The sequence below is a fragment of the Lacerta agilis genome, chromosome 14 (assembly GCF_009819535.1).
Source record: "Lacerta agilis isolate rLacAgi1 chromosome 14, rLacAgi1.pri, whole genome shotgun sequence".
Classification (NCBI taxonomy): Eukaryota; Metazoa; Chordata; class Lepidosauria; order Squamata; family Lacertidae; genus Lacerta; species Lacerta agilis.
The window spans coordinates 18,443,940-18,462,362 of record NC_046325.1 but is presented as its reverse complement, the minus strand read 5'-3'; the positions used below and the strand labels follow the sequence as shown (position 1 = coordinate 18,462,362).

Below are 18,423 nucleotides of genomic sequence, written 5' to 3'. Positions count from 1 at the left end.
GCTTTATTTGGGGAGGGGGGGAAAGACAAGCAGTGAGGCTGGGCCCAAGGAAAGGGCCCCTCTTTAAATGTAACCCTAAGGCCATCAGGCAAGTAATATGTTTGAGTAAAAGAGGTGGTTTCAACTTCTTTATTATTATTTTTTTCCCTCATGAATGTAACCATATAAAAACCATAAGTTATGAAACAGTCACACGATGTCAGCTTTCGAAGGGGGCAAGGGATTTAAAAAAGAAAAAGAAAAACCCCACACAACTCCCTCCCACAGATCCGAACAGGGAATTGTTAAGAGGGGGGAAATACAAAACCGTCAGTGGGGGGAGAAACTTAACACTCACAAAATGGAGATGCCTTTTCCACCCATACCCCTCCACGTGCCCTCTTGATAAAAACCTGTTGGGAACCCCACCCCCTCTCCCACCCCTATTTGGGCACTGGATAGAAGTGTGTACCCTTCAAAAAACTGAGCAGCGTTTACACTGGAGCAGAGGATATTGTCAGGAGCAGTTACTCCGGAAAATAGGGCATGAGGGAGAGGAGGAGGATCCTGGGCAACACAGTTTGGCAGGTGATACCAACAATGATTTAACTAACCAAAAAAATAATTATTATTTTTTAAAAAAAGAAATTCATGATGGAAGTCTGCTGTCGGCACTCGGGCCTCAGAACAAACGGACGGATGGACAAACCACCTGTGTCTTCAGTTGTGCTAACAGCCTTGGCTCCTGGCCTAGAGGAGGGGAGGTTGGTTGCGGGTGGGGAAAGAAGATTTGAAAATGAGGGGTGACGGGGTGAGGGGGGGGTCTTGGCTATTTCCCCCTAGCCTCTAATACTGACCCTCCCCTTGCTGGCCCAGAGTTGCAGCAACAAGGAACTACACAATGAAATGAATTAGTGAGACACCAACTTAAACAGGACGACAGGGAGGGTTAGCTCTGGGTTGCAAGGTCAGTTGGAGGAGGAGGAGGAAAAAAAATCTTTCAAGGGGTGGCTGGGCTAACGCATCCGGTAATCCGTTGAGCAAGACAGCTCACACAACTGGCCCTTGAAGTCCAGGTCGATGGTGAAGTCCAGGTCTCGCTGCACATGGGAGGAGAGAAAGGAAAGGGGTGTGTTTGTCACAAAGTGTTTTTTTCCGAGATAACACTCCCTTGGAACAAATCTCCTGTGCCTCCAGGGAATGGCTTGCCCTCTTTACCTCCAAAGTACCGTGCTGGAAATGCAGCAAACTCCTTTCAACATCTCAACACCCGAGGGTGCTCCCCGGCCACAACAGGTGTGTTTACCAGGTCACACAAATTGAGCACTCATAACCACATTGAAAGCATGCGTGCCCAAGCTTTGGAACCTCTTGACAACCCTGCATGCCACTTCCTTGCCCCATGTGCCCCCTCCAACACTGCACCCGTCTCTTGATGCCACTGCATGGTAGGGCTGGGTGATGCATCGTCCAAAACCGGTTTGAAGCCTATAATGTGATACCGCTTTCATAATTTCTGACCTGGCACTATATTGCAAACCGTGTGTGTGTGTGTGTGTGCGCGCTACGCAAAAATCACAATGCGGACGAAACCGTGAAGCCAGCAAATGCCTCTACTGAGCTCCATCCTTATTTCAGATATCGTGATATCTCAGTATATCACAAGGTTTAGCTGGCGATATATCACAATGTTGAAAACCAGGTGTCGCCCAGCCCTACTGGATGGCTTCCTGCACCAAATGCCTCAAAAAGGAAAGGTTAGACAGCTGGATGCCAAGTTGGCTGGGAAGAATGTGACTTTCCAAAATCAATGAGCAGTGAACTCTGGGTGAGCTGGCCAGAGTGGCCCAGGCATGGAAGAACTGCATTGCTGCCAATGTGCTACCAGGCCAAACTTAAAGGCCTCTTTCATTATTCAAAGCCCTAAGCAACTTAGGGCAAGCTTAATCTGTGTGTCTCCCTGACCAACCAGAGAAGCATTTTGAACGATGATTCATGATACCCACTAGGAGCAGGGAATTTAGCTTAGCCACACTAATATTAAGCGAGCATCATCAATGCTTTATTTTGGATGAGGGGTGGGAAACCTATAGCCTCCAGATGTCACTGGACTTCAACTCCTATATCCTTGACCATTTGCCATGCTGACTGGGACTGATGGGAGCTGGAGTCAAACAACATCTCTAAGGCCACAGGCACATCACCTGTTTAAAAAAGGCCTTCACTCAGGCTTCCCATGATGGGTGACTCAGCCACGTGCTCTGTGTGTTTCTGATGGAACAGCTTCTTCCCCATGACTGAGAATCTATTGTTATTCATTAAGTAGTAGTATAAACACAAAATATCAACACCTCCTCAAAATTGTAAACGCTAGTTTGTCAAAGCTCTAAAACGTTCACTTGTGTTTATCTTACTCGAGCTTTGGGCAACTGAAGGAATTTAAAACTGAGTTGAGAAGGAAGAGACAGGGCTGGGGAGAGGGAGCTGGACCTTTTAAGCAGCATGGGCAGACACACAAATGAGGGAGGGAGAGAGGGAGAAAGTCCGCTGGCAGAGGCTCCCATGGAGAGAGTTACTGAGATCAACTTCCAGCATGGATTATGCCGGGAAGCAACAGAATTCCTGGGCCTGGCAGTCACCCAGTCCTTGTGAGTCATAAAAATGCTGGGGCAATAAAGGGTTGGCCCAGATTGAGGACATATTGTCTCCCATCAAATATAGTCAATTCACCAGTTACTTCAGTTTAATGCACTTTTAAAGTCCTTAAAATCCCCCTCTCTCACACACACATGGAGGGGGGGGGGAGAGAGAGTGAGAGTACCATTATATACAGGGACTTAAGAGGAAGACACAGAAGTGTCTGCTTGCAACTTGTGTGGACCCACAGCCTTCCCTTTACTACCTCTGCATCACTGAATATATTTCTGTTCTTTAACAGTGTGCAATTACAGGAGGCGGACATTTCCCGCAAGTTCAACTGACGCACAACCGCCAACACTTGGGTCATTTTGGACCTGGAAGAGGGCAAAATGAGGCGGGAGGGACTTAGGTACGCTTCACCGACGCACATGGGGGCCGGGAATGGAACCCCTGCACAAATGGGTCGCCGCCTGTGGTACAAAGGGTATTGTCTCAACACGGTGGCTGTTACCAAATGAACAAGACAAAGCAAAATGAACAAGACAAAGCAACTCTTGACAAGTTACGTGGTGCATTTCCTTGTGTGTGCATGCATGTATATACGTGGATGCGCACACGCACGCACACAGCTGGGGTTGATTTTTAACATTCAGGACTGAACAAGCGGGACCAGCCTCAAAATATTGCCATGAATCCTCACGAGCCTAAATGGAGTGGCTTTTTTTCCTATCCAGGCTCAAGCCATGCTCCTCCTCCAGCCAACCATTCCACTTCCCACCCTCAGGTTTTTTTGTTACTCTTTTTCCAACTAACCCTCCCCACTCCATCGCCACTCAACCTGCACTGGACTGTTTTCTGGGGTTTCTTCCCTCCCCAGCCCTCCCAAAATCTCCTTAAAGTATTTTGCAGTTACCCCCCCCTCTTATTTCTCAATGGCCCCCATTTGGGCTTTTACCACCCTTGTTTGCCATTAGAGGAAGTGATGCTGCCAATATTTACAGGGGCATATATAGGGTTAAGAACTAAAGTCCTCAACTCACATTGTTCTTGGCATTCGGCTTCATGCCAATGGTGCCAAATATCTCCTCTCCCGTCTTCACTGTTAGGTAGTCCTCCATGTAAAAGACCGTCTGCTTCCAATGGGTGTAGGGAGATTCGGGACCTGGGGAGCAGCAGCCATGTGAGGTCAATGTGCCGGAGGGTGCAGGGTGGGGACAGAACAGACATAGGGAAGGAGACATAGGCCCTACACATAGTGTCCCCTATAGTTTGCTTGGGCTTAGTTTACTATTAGCTTTACTCTTAGCTCAGGTACTTCTTTTCCAAAAGAACTGAACCTTCCTCCTTGCCTTCAAGCTCCCCCCCCCCCCCCAACTGTGCTTTACAAGCTCCCACTTGGCAAAAGCTACAAGAATTTCTAAGCTGGGAGGAAAGCCCAGCCTCATAAACTACTAGCTCCTAGCTTCAACTGAGCTCCTTGCTTGCCAGCAACAGCACATTCTTCCCAGAAGTACAGGCTAAAAGTAGTCTGTTAACCAGCTAGTTCTTAAAAGCAGATTTTTAGAAACCCAAAAGTTCTACTACCCGTTAAGATGCAGCCACCAAGTCCCACCCTGCTTCAAGTATACTCGGAAGGCAGAACCAGACCACCAGCCCGCCTGCTCCCCTGCTAACCCCTCAAACCAAGGTCGTGCCCCTTACTGGTGGAGAATCCAGTGCGCTTGTGGCAACGAGTGAACTCTATGTTGAAATAGGCGACCAGGGCATGGATGTAGTCATTGCGCTTCACTTGGAGGCAGAAAGGTGATGTGAAGGTGAGATCTTCCACCTTCACCGTGTAGATATCCACCTCCTGCCAACCGTGGGTGAGGAGGAGAGAAAAAGAAAATAAAGAAAAGGCATGAGAAGCAGCAAGAAATGAGGTCAAGAACATACTAAATAATCCTCACTCTTTACTAACCCAACACTACAAATTAAAAGCCAACCATTCCTTTTAAGAAGCAAACTTCTGTGACCCTGTGCCAATCAAATCAGGGCCACATATAAACAAAGGGGAAGGCCCATCATTTTGGGGAATTTTGAAGCAAGTGGAAATACAGACATTTATAAACAAGAGTTAAGGGAGGACTGCACTTTACTCATTGTTTATTTGTGTTTGGTCAGCTCTGGCCTTCGAGCTGGCTGTGAGAGGTTTGACAGATTCTCTCCCACTCCTCTGAGGAAAGGCCTCCAACAGCCTTACAAGACAGGCTCTGCAACATTTTGCTGTCAATTCTTTTTGTGGCGCTGCTTCTTCATCCATCTCCTCCCACCAGAACAACAAGGCTACAACCTCTTGCCTGCAGACTCCATTAGTGGGCCATCTGCTCCACGTCCATAACAATGAACTAATACAGTCCAGAGCAGTTGTGTCACAATGAGGGTGAGTGCAGGTGTTCTGCCAAAAATAGGAGTAAGCAGGAAAGCTGAACTAACGACAGCAATGGCAGGCTAAAACAGCCTGCAGCGCCATGCACCACAGCTAAACACTCACATCTGTCCTCCCACTTATCCAGATGTGGACTGCAAACCCCATGGACTGGCACCATGTTTCCCTTCAAGTTTTGCTTATCACCATTGATCCGTGCTTATCCATCTGAAGCCATAAAAGCCAGAGTTTCATTCCACCTAGTGAGCTGTGAACAGTTCTGAAGAGGCAGCAGCAACACAGGCAAAAAGGGGAGGAAGTGAAGCACCCCAAACCTTCAGGTTCCTTTTGCTGTGCATTATGCCCTCTAGAAAAGCACATTGGCCTGGAAACAAGAGCATAACCAGAGGACAAACTGCCTTTCGTAGGAGACAGGGTTCTCAGCAGCAGCCATGGAGGTCCCTGGGCAGAATGTCCCATTGTGTGGTACCAAAGGCAAACTGCTCCAGAAGCTGTGCTTACGCCATCTTGGCATTCAAAATAAACCTTCAATTAATTGGCTAGGATCTCATGTATGTTTATATATGCCTGCTTTGAGCCACTAATTGGCTTAACTTCAATGGTGCCCTTATCTGGGGGAACTGGGATGCTGGGCTCAAAAGCCCAGAAGAGGAACATTGTAATGTCTTGGGTATCTGCTACCTGCAGCCCTGATCAGGTGGCTGACGTCATCTGCCATAGTGTATAAAGAATGTATGCACTTTGGGTTGGGTGTGGACAGTCCACCACTGGACAAACCCTCTCCTCGCTGTGGAGCCTAATTGCTGTAGCATCTGTCCCACGTCTGTAAGGGAAAGGGGACCTGACAGACTGCTTTGCTGTAGGCCTATACCAATCTTCAATAAAGCAGCAAGACTGCTCACTCTGGCATTTGGCACTCTTCCTGGGAACTCCTGCGTCTCACAAACTCCCAGTAGCTTAGCCCTGGCTCAGGGGTGTGACACTCAGCTAGCAGTACCTTGATGAGGCAAGCATTGGTGACCAATTGCTTCGGGTCAACAACATCCACCAGGGGCTCCTTGATCGCCACGTCTTTGATGCAGGACATGTCAAAGCCGTAGACATTCTCCCACCCTGCAGCAAGAGACACAGGTTGGAGGTTAAGTCAGATCCTGGAAGGACGTAGCAATCGACCACACAGAGGGACACAGCACCGAGAAACAGACCAAACCCCCCACCCATGGCTGGTCTAAGAGTTTTAAAACTATTAACCTTCAGGGAGCTATTTTGTAAGACATCTCTCTAGCAACCCCCACCCTGCTTCTCACCGCAGAACCCCTGGACATTGCAGAAGGTTCTAGGACAAGTTTGTGGGTGCACAGACAAACTGCTGACTGCGGCCCAACAGGCCTGGTGGCACCTCTGGATAACTAAGGGTTGACCCAAGAACACACTCCACACCCCTATGCTGCTATGGAATGTACCCCGGAGCGCAGGAAGCCATAGCTTTGAACAAGCTGCCTTTTTGGGAAGATTGTTTCCCATTATTCATCTTCTCTTGGAGAACCTACCAATTCCCAGAGGACTGTTTGAAAGCCACTGGGCTGGGCAACCTTACAAGCAGAGAGAAATACATGCTCCAAACCAAGCTGGAAGGTACAGCTTGTCTCCAGTTATAGCACCCAGCCACCGACACCTGCACTTGTCACCCTTGTCTTCTTTGTTGGGGGAGCTCTTGAGCCTGGCCTTGTTCCCTGCAAACCACTGTGATGCCGCCTGCTACTTACAGTGGATCTTGTAATCTTTGTACTGCCGGTCTTCAATAGCTGTGATGTACAATGTAGCACGGTCTGGAAATATGAGTCCATCGGGGGTCTGGGACAAAAAAGGAGTAAGTGAAGGAAGTTGTTACAACTCACTTCAGCCCTATAGTGTCCATAATTTTTCCCTGCACAGAGAAACTGATTCCTTGTGCCGAACTACTGAATGAGTGTGTGTGAGCTTCAATCCAAACACCATCCTGATTTGAATTATGACAAAGTGGCCTGGATTCAATTTACATACTGCAGAGCTTTAGACTTCAAGCAGCAGTTAGAAAAATGCAACTATAATTAAAAATCATGATTTGCTGCTAAGCTTCAAGTCACACACTCACACTCCAAGTTATTACAGTATCGAACTTACAGTTTAACTTTTCCTATGGCTTTCCCGAGGGCTGATCCTAGAGTGGGGCAGTGCCGTGCACTAGTCACACAAACACAACTTGCTTCTAGAGCTACCATAGAAGAATGTGTCCCAAAATTTGTTTCCATACCTCAGAGCATCCCAACAGGAAGTGGCTCTAAATCCCCACTGGGGCCATTTTGCCCTTCGATGAAGTTTCATTTCCCCTCAATCTTAAAAGCTGCTTGAGCATACCGCCCTTCTAACTAGGGAACAGTCTCTAATTCAGCACCTGGTTGCTCTTATAACCGAGGGCTAGTGACAAAACCTGCCCTCTGTGAAGCAGAGTCCCCACAAGGAACAGCTCTTGGCTCCAAAACAGAGGACCTGGGAATCTGCACAGTATACACGGCATGCCACAGTCCCAGTGTCAAAGGAATTGACACCATATTGGAAGTCCTGGTTACTGGCGTTTGTTCAGCTGATCAGGTTTGTGAACATGTGATATTAATAAAAAGCAGCTGCCCCAAATTTGCACCCTCCACGTGTTTTGAACCACAACATCCAAAACATTTGGTTGGCAACAGGTTGGAGGAGCTCACTATTTCAACTGCTCTTTCAACCAAGAGAGCAACAGAAACTGTTCTGCCCCTAAGGCTGAGGGAGGGAAAGAGGCTGGTGCACTCAGTTATCAGCACATCAGGAGTCTCAAAAATGCCAGTATGGACCCAGGAATTGCAGGCACAGCAACGGGGCAAGGGAGAAACTCACCAGCCACTTGTCCCGGGCGTAGATGACAGTGTTGAGCATGGACTCATAGAAGAGGCAGTAGCCCATCCACTCACTGATGATGATGTCAACCTTCTCCACAGGCAGCTCCACCTCCTCCACTTTGCCCTTGATGATGGACACCACTTCACCAGAGAAACATAACAAGAATGTTAGGGTTGCATTGGAAGGAGGTGCAGGCCAGCAGCAGCAATGGGATTTCCTCATATGAATAGATGTTCTGGGGTGGCTGGGGAAACCCAGCCAGATGGGCGGGGTAATAATAATAATGATGATGATGATGATGATGATGATGTTCAGCAATGATTAGACAGGGGCTCTTGCAAAAACATGACCCTCTCCAAGCAAAGAATTCACACACAAAGTGCCTGGGAGACTTGCAACAGCAACAGATCTCTGCCAGAAGGAGTTTACAGCCTAACATTCAGCAGAGATGAGGAAGGTGGAAGCAAAGTAAGGCAGGGGGAAAGGGTGTGCATTAAAATTCAGTTCCTTGTATTCATGCTTAGTTTTAGTCGGGGAGGAGGACTAAAAGATGATGGGAGTTTCGACAATTGATTTGAAGGAAGGAAGAGACAGGCAGCAGCAAGCAGGTTGATATAGGTGCATGATATGGCAGACATTTAAAAGGCAAGGAAGAATGTAAAACAAATTTAACTCACCATGATCGAGTTTGTTGGCTTTGACAATTTTGACAGCGTAGTCAGAGATACTGGAGCATTCAATCTGTTAAGAGGGTAGTACCAAAAGGAGAGAAAGGATTTTCACATATGTCTGTACACTACACAAAAGTAAAAATACTTCTCCCTTTTTTCCTTGCTCACCCAGGAAAGAATCTTATTCATGCCCTCCACCTCCACTAAATGTTGTTTCAATTCAGTACATCACAACCTCAACACTCTTTGGGGCCAGGTTTTACTGCAAACTGAAGAGGTAAATAATGTTTCTAGTCCTCATGGCTACGCAGGAAGACATAGCAAACAAAAGGGCAGCAATGTCCAGTCTCTCCTCCAACCTCAGCTTTCTCCTGTGGTCTAGCTACCTTGTCCCACATTCCTAAATTCTGAAAGGAACAGAGAACCAGGCTTGCAAGACACACACACTCTTAATAGGCATGACTGGTTCCCACAACAGAATTTGGTTTTTGTGGCTGGAGAATATAGTTCCTTCCCTACAAAATTCCAGACCTGTATGCTCACTCCACGTAGTACCGCAATTGATTTTTTTTTTACCACCCCTCACGAAAGCAAACGGACCAACCAGCCTATGGCCACTTCACTCACCCCAATGACCCGCTTGGCACCAGCCTTGGCTGCGAACATGCAGAGGATTCCGGTCCCGCTGCCAACATCTAGGACCACTTTGTCTTTGAAGAGGTGCCGGTTGTGAAACATGGAATTTCTGTAGGTCAGCGTGCGCACCTCATCTTTCAGCATTTCCTGGGGGCAGGGAGAAAAGGCAGGAAGGCACACCAGTCAACTATCACGAAACCCATCTACACAAACGCACCCCTTGGACAGGCAAAAATGGGTCCCTGCGCCAAGGAGGTGCTTTGTAACCCATGCCCCAGCCAACTCTCTGTCACCTCGTGGATCCCGAAGTGGGCGTAAGAATCAAAATAGTAATCCTTGGAGGTCATCTCCTCCGCCGTTGGCTTGCCGCTGCTTTCTGGCTGGGTGCACGAGACCTGGTAAAAGACAAGAGGCAGTTAAGGCGAAACAGGCCCACGCAGGCAGGATCTCTCAATATAACGAGTGCCCTCCCCCCGACCTCTTCATCAGAGTCATTCCCATCAGCTTTCATTCTTTTCATCTTAAGATTCTTCAGCTGGCACCAGGTTTGCAATGTTTATAATCAATTAACAGGTTGGATAAATTCAAAACATTTTACTATAAAGATGACCCCCGATTGAATTGGGCAGTTTTTTCTTTTAAAAAATTCAGTACAACTACTTATAAAAATTCAGACTGGCAAGTGCTGTCTTAACAGGCATTACAGCCTATATGTAGGAGGAATGCAGCCAGCATAATCTCAGAAGAGGCAACAAACATGCATGAATGAGCTGAAAAGAAACAGGCCTTTTCTTCTTTGAGACTATTCCTTTTAATTCATTTGCACACCTATGCCAATTTAATCAATCACTCAATTAAAATTTTGTCAGTTGGGTGACTGCCTTTGGTAGCAGTACTGATAAACCAACTGCTTTATAGTGTCAATTGTTTCTGATCATCACATCTGCAAAAGCAATTCCGTTTTTGAAGGATGAATACATTGGGGGGGGGGGGGTTCCAAAGGACCAACAGAGCCTTTTGGAAATATCTGTGACTGGTTTTCCTCTCTTCCCGATAAACTAAACTGTATATTTATTGAAATGAGCCACAAATGCCCAACAAATATATAAGATTTGTAGAAGACAGCAGCTCTTTAGACAGTCTCAGGCCCATCCACCAACCACCAGAAATTCTGACACAATTCAGAGACTGAACCTCAAATCTTAAATACACAATGCATGTGCCCCACAAAGGACCTATGGCCCATGCCACTCTGATCCCTTAACTTTTTGCCTCTCTGTTATCACCCCAATTACTAGGATATAGATAAGCTCCTTCAGGAAGGGATCAATGGTCTTTTAGGTATCTCGGTTTTGCTTAGGAAAATATGGAAAACCTATTGTGTACATTGATGGCACTGCAGTACTCCTATTGGGATAGTGGCCCTGTGTAAAACTAAATGCCAATAGTGGCTCTCTGTCAAAGTGAAGTTCTGACTTACAACCAATCATTCTGCCTGCAATGGAAATTACATGGCTCTCCTTTCCAGCTCCACCTCAACGTGAAGTCATTAGCGTAATGAAAGCTTAATTATCTTATTTCCGCATGTAGCACACCCTCACACTTCCATGTGTCTTGGGTTCTCCGTGTTGCTGACAGGCTTTAGAATGGGGCCAAATATCAACCCTAAAGCACACCAGAATTATTTGCATTTGGGGGCCCATTTACAAAACTACTTCCCTGCCCGTATCAAGATCACACAGGTCTATTTTGCGTGTGTGCTCGCAGTGGATTAGCCCTGTCTTGAGAGATTACCAAAGCCTATTCTTGGATAAAGAGCTCTTTTAGCTCAGATTACACTGGGACTGGTTAATTTTGATTGCATTCATATTTTTTAAAAAAGAAGCACTGATGCACTTTCTGTGGTTTTGGCTTTCAATTGACCACCTCTGAGGAAAAACCTAAAATATTTCACGATCCTTTTAAGTAGACTGCTTCATTTAAAAACAGAAGCCATTATAAGCTATTATTAGGACAAAGGGATGTTTATGTTCCCACTGCGTCAACTAGAATTCTAGCTTTTTTTTAAAAAAAACCCACATTTGCATCCCCTGCCCCCATTAGGCAATGTGAGGTGAGAAAACAGGGAACCACTTTTGCACCGCTGCTGCAACCACCAGATTTCAAGGATCCAGTCCTAACTTTCACTTCTCTAGGCTCCATATGGTTGAGGTCTCCTGCTCAAAACTGGGGGCAGGAGAAGATCCTAGCACTGCACAAGGTGTGGCCTAAAATCACTCACAAGTTGCATTTCCAAGCATGTCACTCAGTGGTGGGTGGGGGTGTTTGAACCTGCCCAAAAACAGTCTTCAGAGGTAAAAGCTGGAAGCCCCCATCGGATTCATGCCTCCAAAGTCCCAAAGCTAGACTGCTGCGACACACTAGGAAGTTTCCCCCGCGGAGCAAAGAACAGAGGCTTGGGTGCGGGGCAGGTGGAGAACATAGGAAGCTGCCTTCTATAGTCAGGCCATTGGTCCACCTTTCCCAATATCATCTGCAGTGACTGCCAACAGCTCTCCAATGTTTCAAACAAGAAGTCTCTCCCAGTCCTGCCTGTTGATGCTGTGGACCGGTGTTTGAAATTCCCCAGGCGCCAGGTGCGTTTTGAAAGACAATCTGTTGCAAGCCGCCTTGAGGATTACTGGGATTGAAAGGTGGGATATAAACCTCCTGAACAGATAAAATATAGGGCAGGTGGAGGTTTCTCTCATTCCTGCCTGAATGAGGACAAGCTGCAGTTCCGTGGTCCAGCACATGCTTTACACAAAAAAGGTTCAATCCCCAGCTGGGGTGGAAAAAAGACCTCGCTGCGAAACCCTGGAGAGTCGTCATTTGTTAGCTTTGAGAGTTCTTAGCTAGAAGGACTAATGGCCTGATTTGGAATGAGGAAGCTTCCTGTTGCAAATCTGCCACCATGGCCTCTTCTATACCTGGGTCACTCTTTCTCCTTGACCCCCCCCCCACCAAAAAAACCTTCCTTTAAAAATTAAGTCAAAACAAAATTGGTGTAAGCCACCTTAAATTTAGCAACTCACTTGCAGCTCCCATTCAATCTGCTAAAACACGGGTGGGAAAATTCTGGCCCTTCGGATGAATGAGGACTCCCAGCTCCCCCAGCTCTCAACCACTGGCCCCATGGGGTAGAGCCGATGGGAGACCAACAATATCCGGAGGGCAGCAAACATTATTGTGGCGTGCAATCCTGTGGACTAGAGGCCATGTCAAGTGCACCAAAAGTGGGCGGCAGTTCACAAAAGCTTCTGCCCGCAATACACCTGATGTTGTTTTGCGGTGCCCCAATATCCTGTTGTTTGGATTTTTAGGAGTCAGCTCTGTGCAGTGATGGAAAGCACTTAAGTGTCAGGTCTGTGTGTGTCTCAGTGACAAACCACTGGGTTCTCCCCCCTTTGGGTCAGCCACAGCATGCCAATTCCACTTTTGTGACTGGAAAACGTCTGGGAGAAACCCAACAAGACTCTCTACTTCAGTCTTCTTAGCTCCACAATACCTATGTGCCCAGATTCCACCTTCTCCCCCCCCCTTTCCACTCTAGGGCCAATATTTTCACCCCAACCCAGGGGAAGGGTGGCAGGCTGCCCCAGTGTAGGCCTACCTCCTGAGCTGCTCTACCCCCCACCTGCCCCCAGGAGTGAGGAGCTGCAACGAAAGTTAAGGAAACAGTGAGTCAAGACTCCCAAATGCAACCAGCTCCTTCGCCCATGCACCAGAGCCACATGGGTCCACATGCAGCCCTGCCCCACGTATCTCCATGCTCAACATACACTGCACGCCTGTTGGAAATGAACCAGCCTCCTTACAGTTTGGATTTTAAAAGGGGGGGGAAGAAATAATGAGGGTGGGTGGGGAATCTGTAGTATGAATTCCTTCCCACCCCCCCGTTCCAACCCAAAAATAAGCTGCAGAATTTATTTGACCTGATTTTGGGATGGCATTGTATTAGAATTGGGAAAGTGTGGATCGGGAAGAAAGGCTCGGAAAACACTAGAGGGACAATGGGTGTTTAGCGCATTGGAAGTAGGAGCCACATGCAAAGACAAGCAGCCAGGCTGAGCACAGCTGTTCCATCTCTCTGACCAGCAACGAAATCCTCTTTTTTCTCACTCCCCCTCCCCCCAAAGAGGTTCCTGAACCTTCAACCTGAATGCCCCCTCACAATCTCCATTTTCGTTTTCTCTCTGAAAAGCAGAAACCCGGGTTTTTGTATACCAAACTACCCGTTTTCTTTCCTTTGCAGCCATATATAAATTATTTGTATCAAAAGTGGAGCAGGCTCCAGACTACGCGAGATCGCATTATCAGCAGATTTAACCGTCTGAAATAGAACAACTGTGACCTGGCTCCATAGCCTCAGTGTGGATTAGTAACACCCATTCCACAAAACATGTATGGTCAAGGGCCCCCACTCTTTTCTCTCTTGTGCCACTTAGCTTTCTGGACTGAGTGGGTACCGTATAACAAGTCAAAATCACCAGCGAATATTAATGACGTGGTCCAAATGGTGTACACAAGCAAGCCAGAATGGTAGGGATTAAAAACCAATTCTGCAGAAGGGGGAGAGGGTGGCGAGTGGGCAGGAGAGAGGAGGGAGGCAGAAATGTGGCTACATCTACAACTCATGGGAAATGAGATGGGTTATTCCTAGCAGCTCTGAAGAAGGGCAATACTTCTACGCCTCTTAAAAGCATGGGAGCAACTACAGAGGCACTTTTTTTTTTTAGCAGAGGACAAGTTCAGGGTAGAGAAGGGGGTGACTGGGTGATGCACCGCCAAGCTGGCGACATAGCAAGGAAAATAGATTCTTTTGCCAGGGCTAGCGTGCCTCACCCACACCCAGGGCTGGGCACTAGTCTAGCCCTCGTGAACTCAAAGGATATTTACATCTTCTAGCGGTGTCTGCAGGCTCATCCCATTAGCCAGCGTGGTTACAAAATTCTAGGAGAGAGAGAGTAACAAGGGAAATAAGGTCAATTCAAAGCTCAACGGGAACTGAGCCGGAGACTGGGTCTTATTGACTATGGGGGTGGGGGTGGGGTCAGAAGAGGTGGCAAAAAGGTGGTTGAGGGTGGCAGGGGTGTGTGTCAAAGGAATCTCCTGCTAAGTTTGCCACAGGTGGCTAAGAAGACTGGGTCTCCTTCCGGAGCCAGGTACTGGGTCTCAAGATCGCCATGGCAACAGAGGCAGGTAGATGCAAGGAAGGGGAAGGTTGTCCTCAGTAGGGGTTGTCTTATGGTGTGAAGAGTGACAGACACCCCCACCTTCCAAATAATGCATGCACTCTATTATCAGCCACTATGATAACCGCAGCACATGGAACAAGGTCGCCACTGGTCCAAAAAAGCCCTCTTACAGGATTACCAATCTCATGCCGTAAATAGAAAACAAAACCCATCTGAAATACCAATGAGGTTTGCTATGCCAAGCTATTAAGGGCCCTGCCAAGCTGCTCTATTAACACACCAGTCCCAGAAAATTCAACAATAGCTCCCCCTCTGCCTCCTACTCTCCCTGCTCCGCTCCCCTTGTTGAAGGGCCAGGTATGAAATCCAGATATTTTTGGACAGCATCTCCACAAGGGACTAATAGGCAAAGATACATAGACATGGCTAGAAATGGCCATGTATGGAGATGAAAAGGGAATGGCATACGGTTTGCATGGGCTCTTTAAGATGTTGGGGTGGGGGGAATATCCATGACTGCCACTTGTCATTCAGCACTCCTGTTCAGGACCATTCCGCTTAACACCCCCGCCATTCAGTTTCACTACTCTCAATAGTCATTGCAGGTATGTCCATTATTTTCAAAGGCCACAAACGCATAGGATCTACACTGCAAACTGCCAACCCAACCCAATGGAATCATTTGCAGGAGCATTTGCTCTAGTCTGGTGCTAGTTGCCCTGTGCCAGACTATATTGCTTCTCACTGGCTCAGAGGCACAGGAACCAGTGGAAAGGGCTGTAACTCACTGAGAGCATCTGCCTCGTATGCAGAACACCCAAGGTTCAATCCCTAGCATCTCCATGGGCTGGGAAAGAGTCCCAGCCTGAAAGCCTGAAGAACTGCTGCCAGCCAGTGTAGACAATACTGATCTAGACGGACTGGAAGCTTCGTTATGTTCAGCGAAAAACTTTGAATGAATGTGGCAACTGTTTTGGGATGTGGTTGAGGGGGCCGCTTTTAAGGGCACCTGACCTATGCAAATCAAAAGGCAAACTGCCTCCTTGTCTCTTAGTGAGGGCAGCGAGCTCTCCTTCCTTATCCAAACTATGAAAGCCTTTTCAATAAGGACACATGGCAGGGAGTCCCCCACTGTCCCAACCCTGCGTGCTCCTTTGTTCAAATGATCACCGCATGGTGAAATAGGCGGGAGACACACTAATTTCCTGTCTGAGGAAACCTCTCTGCTAAGGCAGGCACATGACTCTTCCCCACTTCCAGTCCCATACAGCTTCCTCTTCCAACATTGTACAACCCCACATTCCAGTCTACCTTTCACTTCCAATCTGCCTTTCATTCTTTCCCTCACCACAGCACCATCCTTCCAAACTTAATCGGTCCTCTCAAAACTATGTGTTGTTGTCCAAACTTGCCCTATTATTTTCCTCCCCAATGAAGCTCCACATGCAAGGCCCCCCAGGCTGACCCTAGCCTTATTTAAGTTCCGAGAGCTTTCCCTGACCACCTTTTCAACCCATAAGAAGCCCCCCACCACTGGATTTCCCATTATTAGCAAACTCCCTCCAACTCCTCCTCTTTTATTGGCACCTCCTTAAACAGGTCAAAGCACAATAAGCGCTCTCTTCCTAAAATCAAATTTCACTGAAGACGCTTGCAACTTCAGACCCACATATAACCCATATATAACAGGGGTGTCCACAGACAAACTCTCCATCAACAACAGCCCCCTTAATTGCCACATGGGAGTTTGGATCCAGTGCTTAAGTGAAAACTAGGGAAGATATGGGGAGATCAGGAAGCAACAGACAGGCTGAGCATGCCCCTACCCCACATAGATTGGAGACTAGGGGGTAATGCTTGGTAAGAGATTTGGGAAGGAAGACTGTTTAGCAAATTTCTTCGGGTGTTTTTTTTTTTTGGAGTGTGTTTCCCCCCCTCTGGAATAACTGGATTTGATTAAGTAGCAGTGGCCTGCTCAGTTAGGAAAAGGGGACCATTGTTAGATGAGAGTCAATGTGGGGGGCCGTGGGGGTTCCTTTTTGGTTCACGGTGGGGTTTAACACGAGCTCACAAACCCCACGACGCGGGAATACTACATTACAAGAGCAAGTCAATCGCCCTCGGGGCTAACAAGAATCCCAAGGGGGCTGGAAGTTCAATGGGCCGGATTCTCCTTGGACAAAGAGCTCAGTTACAGCAACGAATGGCCGGGGAGCGGGGCGGAGAGAGAAGTGTTACTGGGGGCGGGGGCGGGGGTTTGAGGTGGTCAGGGAGGTGGGAAAAACTGGGAAGAGCGACCCAAGGGGGCCAAGGAGGGAGGCAGCCTGCCGGCGGGACCAAACAAAACGATGGGTTTTTTTTAATTGGGGGGGGGGGTGATGCAAAGAGGCCTTTCCAAGGGAAGAGGTTTCTTCTACATACATCGCGGGAGGCTGGCGGGGGGCGGTGCTCCACGGGCCTCCCCCCCCCCCGGACCAAAGGAGGCGGGGTCCTATGGGGCAAGGCGTGTGCCATGCGGCTACCATGAGGAGCGCAGGCATGTTCAACGGGGAGGGAAGCGGGGGGGGGGCGGAGGGACCCATAACTTTACGGTGTTGCAAGTGGGATGGAAGAAGACGGATGCAGAGCGAAAAGGAAGGGAGATCCTGTTCAATATTATTCATATTTCGGGGGGGGGGCGCGCACAACTGAATCTTTATTTCCACCCCACCTTCAGATTGATACTCACGCGGGTGGGGGAGGTGAATAAAATCATGGGGAGAGCCCCCTCCCCCTCCCAAAATGAGCACAGGAGGAGGAAAGGGGGGCGATGGGCTTCTCCTCTAGGGCACCAAAAGGCTCCAAGAGGTAAGGAAGGGGAGGATTCAACGAGCAGAGGCAGAAAGGAAGGAGATGTGGGGCTGAGGCGCTTGGGGGGCCGGGTTAGCGAGGCACCGCGGGGCCTTTCAATTGAGTGGGGGGGGGGCTCAATGGCAGGGGGCTGAAAGGGGTCTCAGGTGAGCAACTCCACCCCCCCCCCGGGAGCAAGGGGGGTATGGGGTACTAGAGGGGAACTGGGGTTGCCACTAGGTCTTTCCCCGCCGCCGCCTTTCTTTCTCCCGTCCACCCGCCCTCCCACACTCCCCTCACCTCCATGATGCAGTTTGCAGCCTCCGCCATCTTGTGAATGAGACACAGAAAGAGAGAAGCACTGGCTCGGCTCCCCCAGCCTTGCTGAACGGAGGGGAGGGGACTGGGTAGCCCATTGGGCGGAGTCGTTGTCATTTAAGGAGCATGGGCGGGAAAGTAAGTAAAGCCCGCCTCTGGATTTTCATAGGCTGACCGGGTCTCGGACCGTCAGAAGGAAGAATGGCTGTCTATCAAACGACGCGCAATCCCCATTGGACCAACTTGGAGAGGCAGAGCTAGTTCTTGGTCGCTTATGTGCGCGCGCAAGAGCGAAATGAGCGGGAGGGGAAGTTGTCCGTCAGCACTGGGGGCGTTGCTTCCACTCCATGAGCTTTAAATGCCATTAGATGAAGTGGGGAAATGGCCGTCAATCGTGGCAGGAGGCGGTTTTTACCAGCGAAAGACGAATAGCTATCGGTGTACCTAAGCGTCATTCAAAAATAAAGGTCTCCGTCTTCTCCATAGCTATTGGTTTTTCTCTTCGTCCACCTTCTCAAACGTGGAAGCTATTGGTTCACTTAAATGGCAATCAAATAAGAGCGTTCGCGTTCAAATCCAGTCAGATAATTTGACACGAGGGAAACATGACAAAGGAAGAGCGGGATCTCGAGAAGGAATTCCCATTCTGAATGAGAAACTCCAGCAGCACAGAGTGAAAACCGGATGGCCTAAGGAATTAGGAGACAGCCGTACTGAAAAACCGAACATTGGCTCGATTGGCTGAGATGAGGAAGAGACCGCCTACAAA

General features: G+C 48.4%; 1 protein-coding gene across 2 annotated transcripts; it reads right to left on the bottom strand.

The window, feature by feature from the left end:
• Positions 1-115: 115 nt before the first annotated feature.
• PRMT1 (protein arginine methyltransferase 1) lies at positions 116-17,760 on the bottom strand. 2 transcript variants are annotated; one of them, XM_033168961.1, is made up of 11 exons: positions 17,637-17,715; positions 14,209-14,262; positions 9,564-9,665; positions 9,262-9,417; positions 8,641-8,704; positions 7,961-8,103; positions 6,814-6,901; positions 6,045-6,160; positions 4,321-4,471; positions 3,660-3,781; positions 116-1,079 (listed from the first exon to the last, which is right to left on the bottom strand). In XM_033168961.1, the coding sequence occupies exons 1-11, from the start codon at positions 17,664-17,666 to the stop codon at positions 996-998; spliced, it is 1,110 nt and encodes a 369-aa protein (XP_033024852.1). In that variant the 5' UTR covers positions 17,667-17,715; the 3' UTR covers positions 116-995. The 2 variants fall into 2 exon arrangements, with proteins under 2 accessions (XP_033024852.1, XP_033024853.1); XM_033168962.1 differs by lacking the exon at positions 14,209-14,262 and having other exon boundaries at positions 17,637-17,760.
• Between the last annotated feature and the right edge of the window lie 663 nt (positions 17,761-18,423).

Coding starts and splice junctions, on each gene's coding strand:
- PRMT1 (XM_033168961.1), bottom strand. CDS start 17,666: ATGGCGGAGGCTGCAAACTGCATCATGGAG. Junction 8,104..8,640: donor AGCCAACAAACTCGATCATG/GTGAGTTAAATT, acceptor TCTCTGGTGAAG/TGGTGTCCATCATCAAGGGC. Junction 6,161..6,813: donor CAAAGATTACAAGATCCACT/GTAAGTAGCAGG, acceptor CTCTTGCTGCAG/GGTGGGAGAATGTCTACGGC.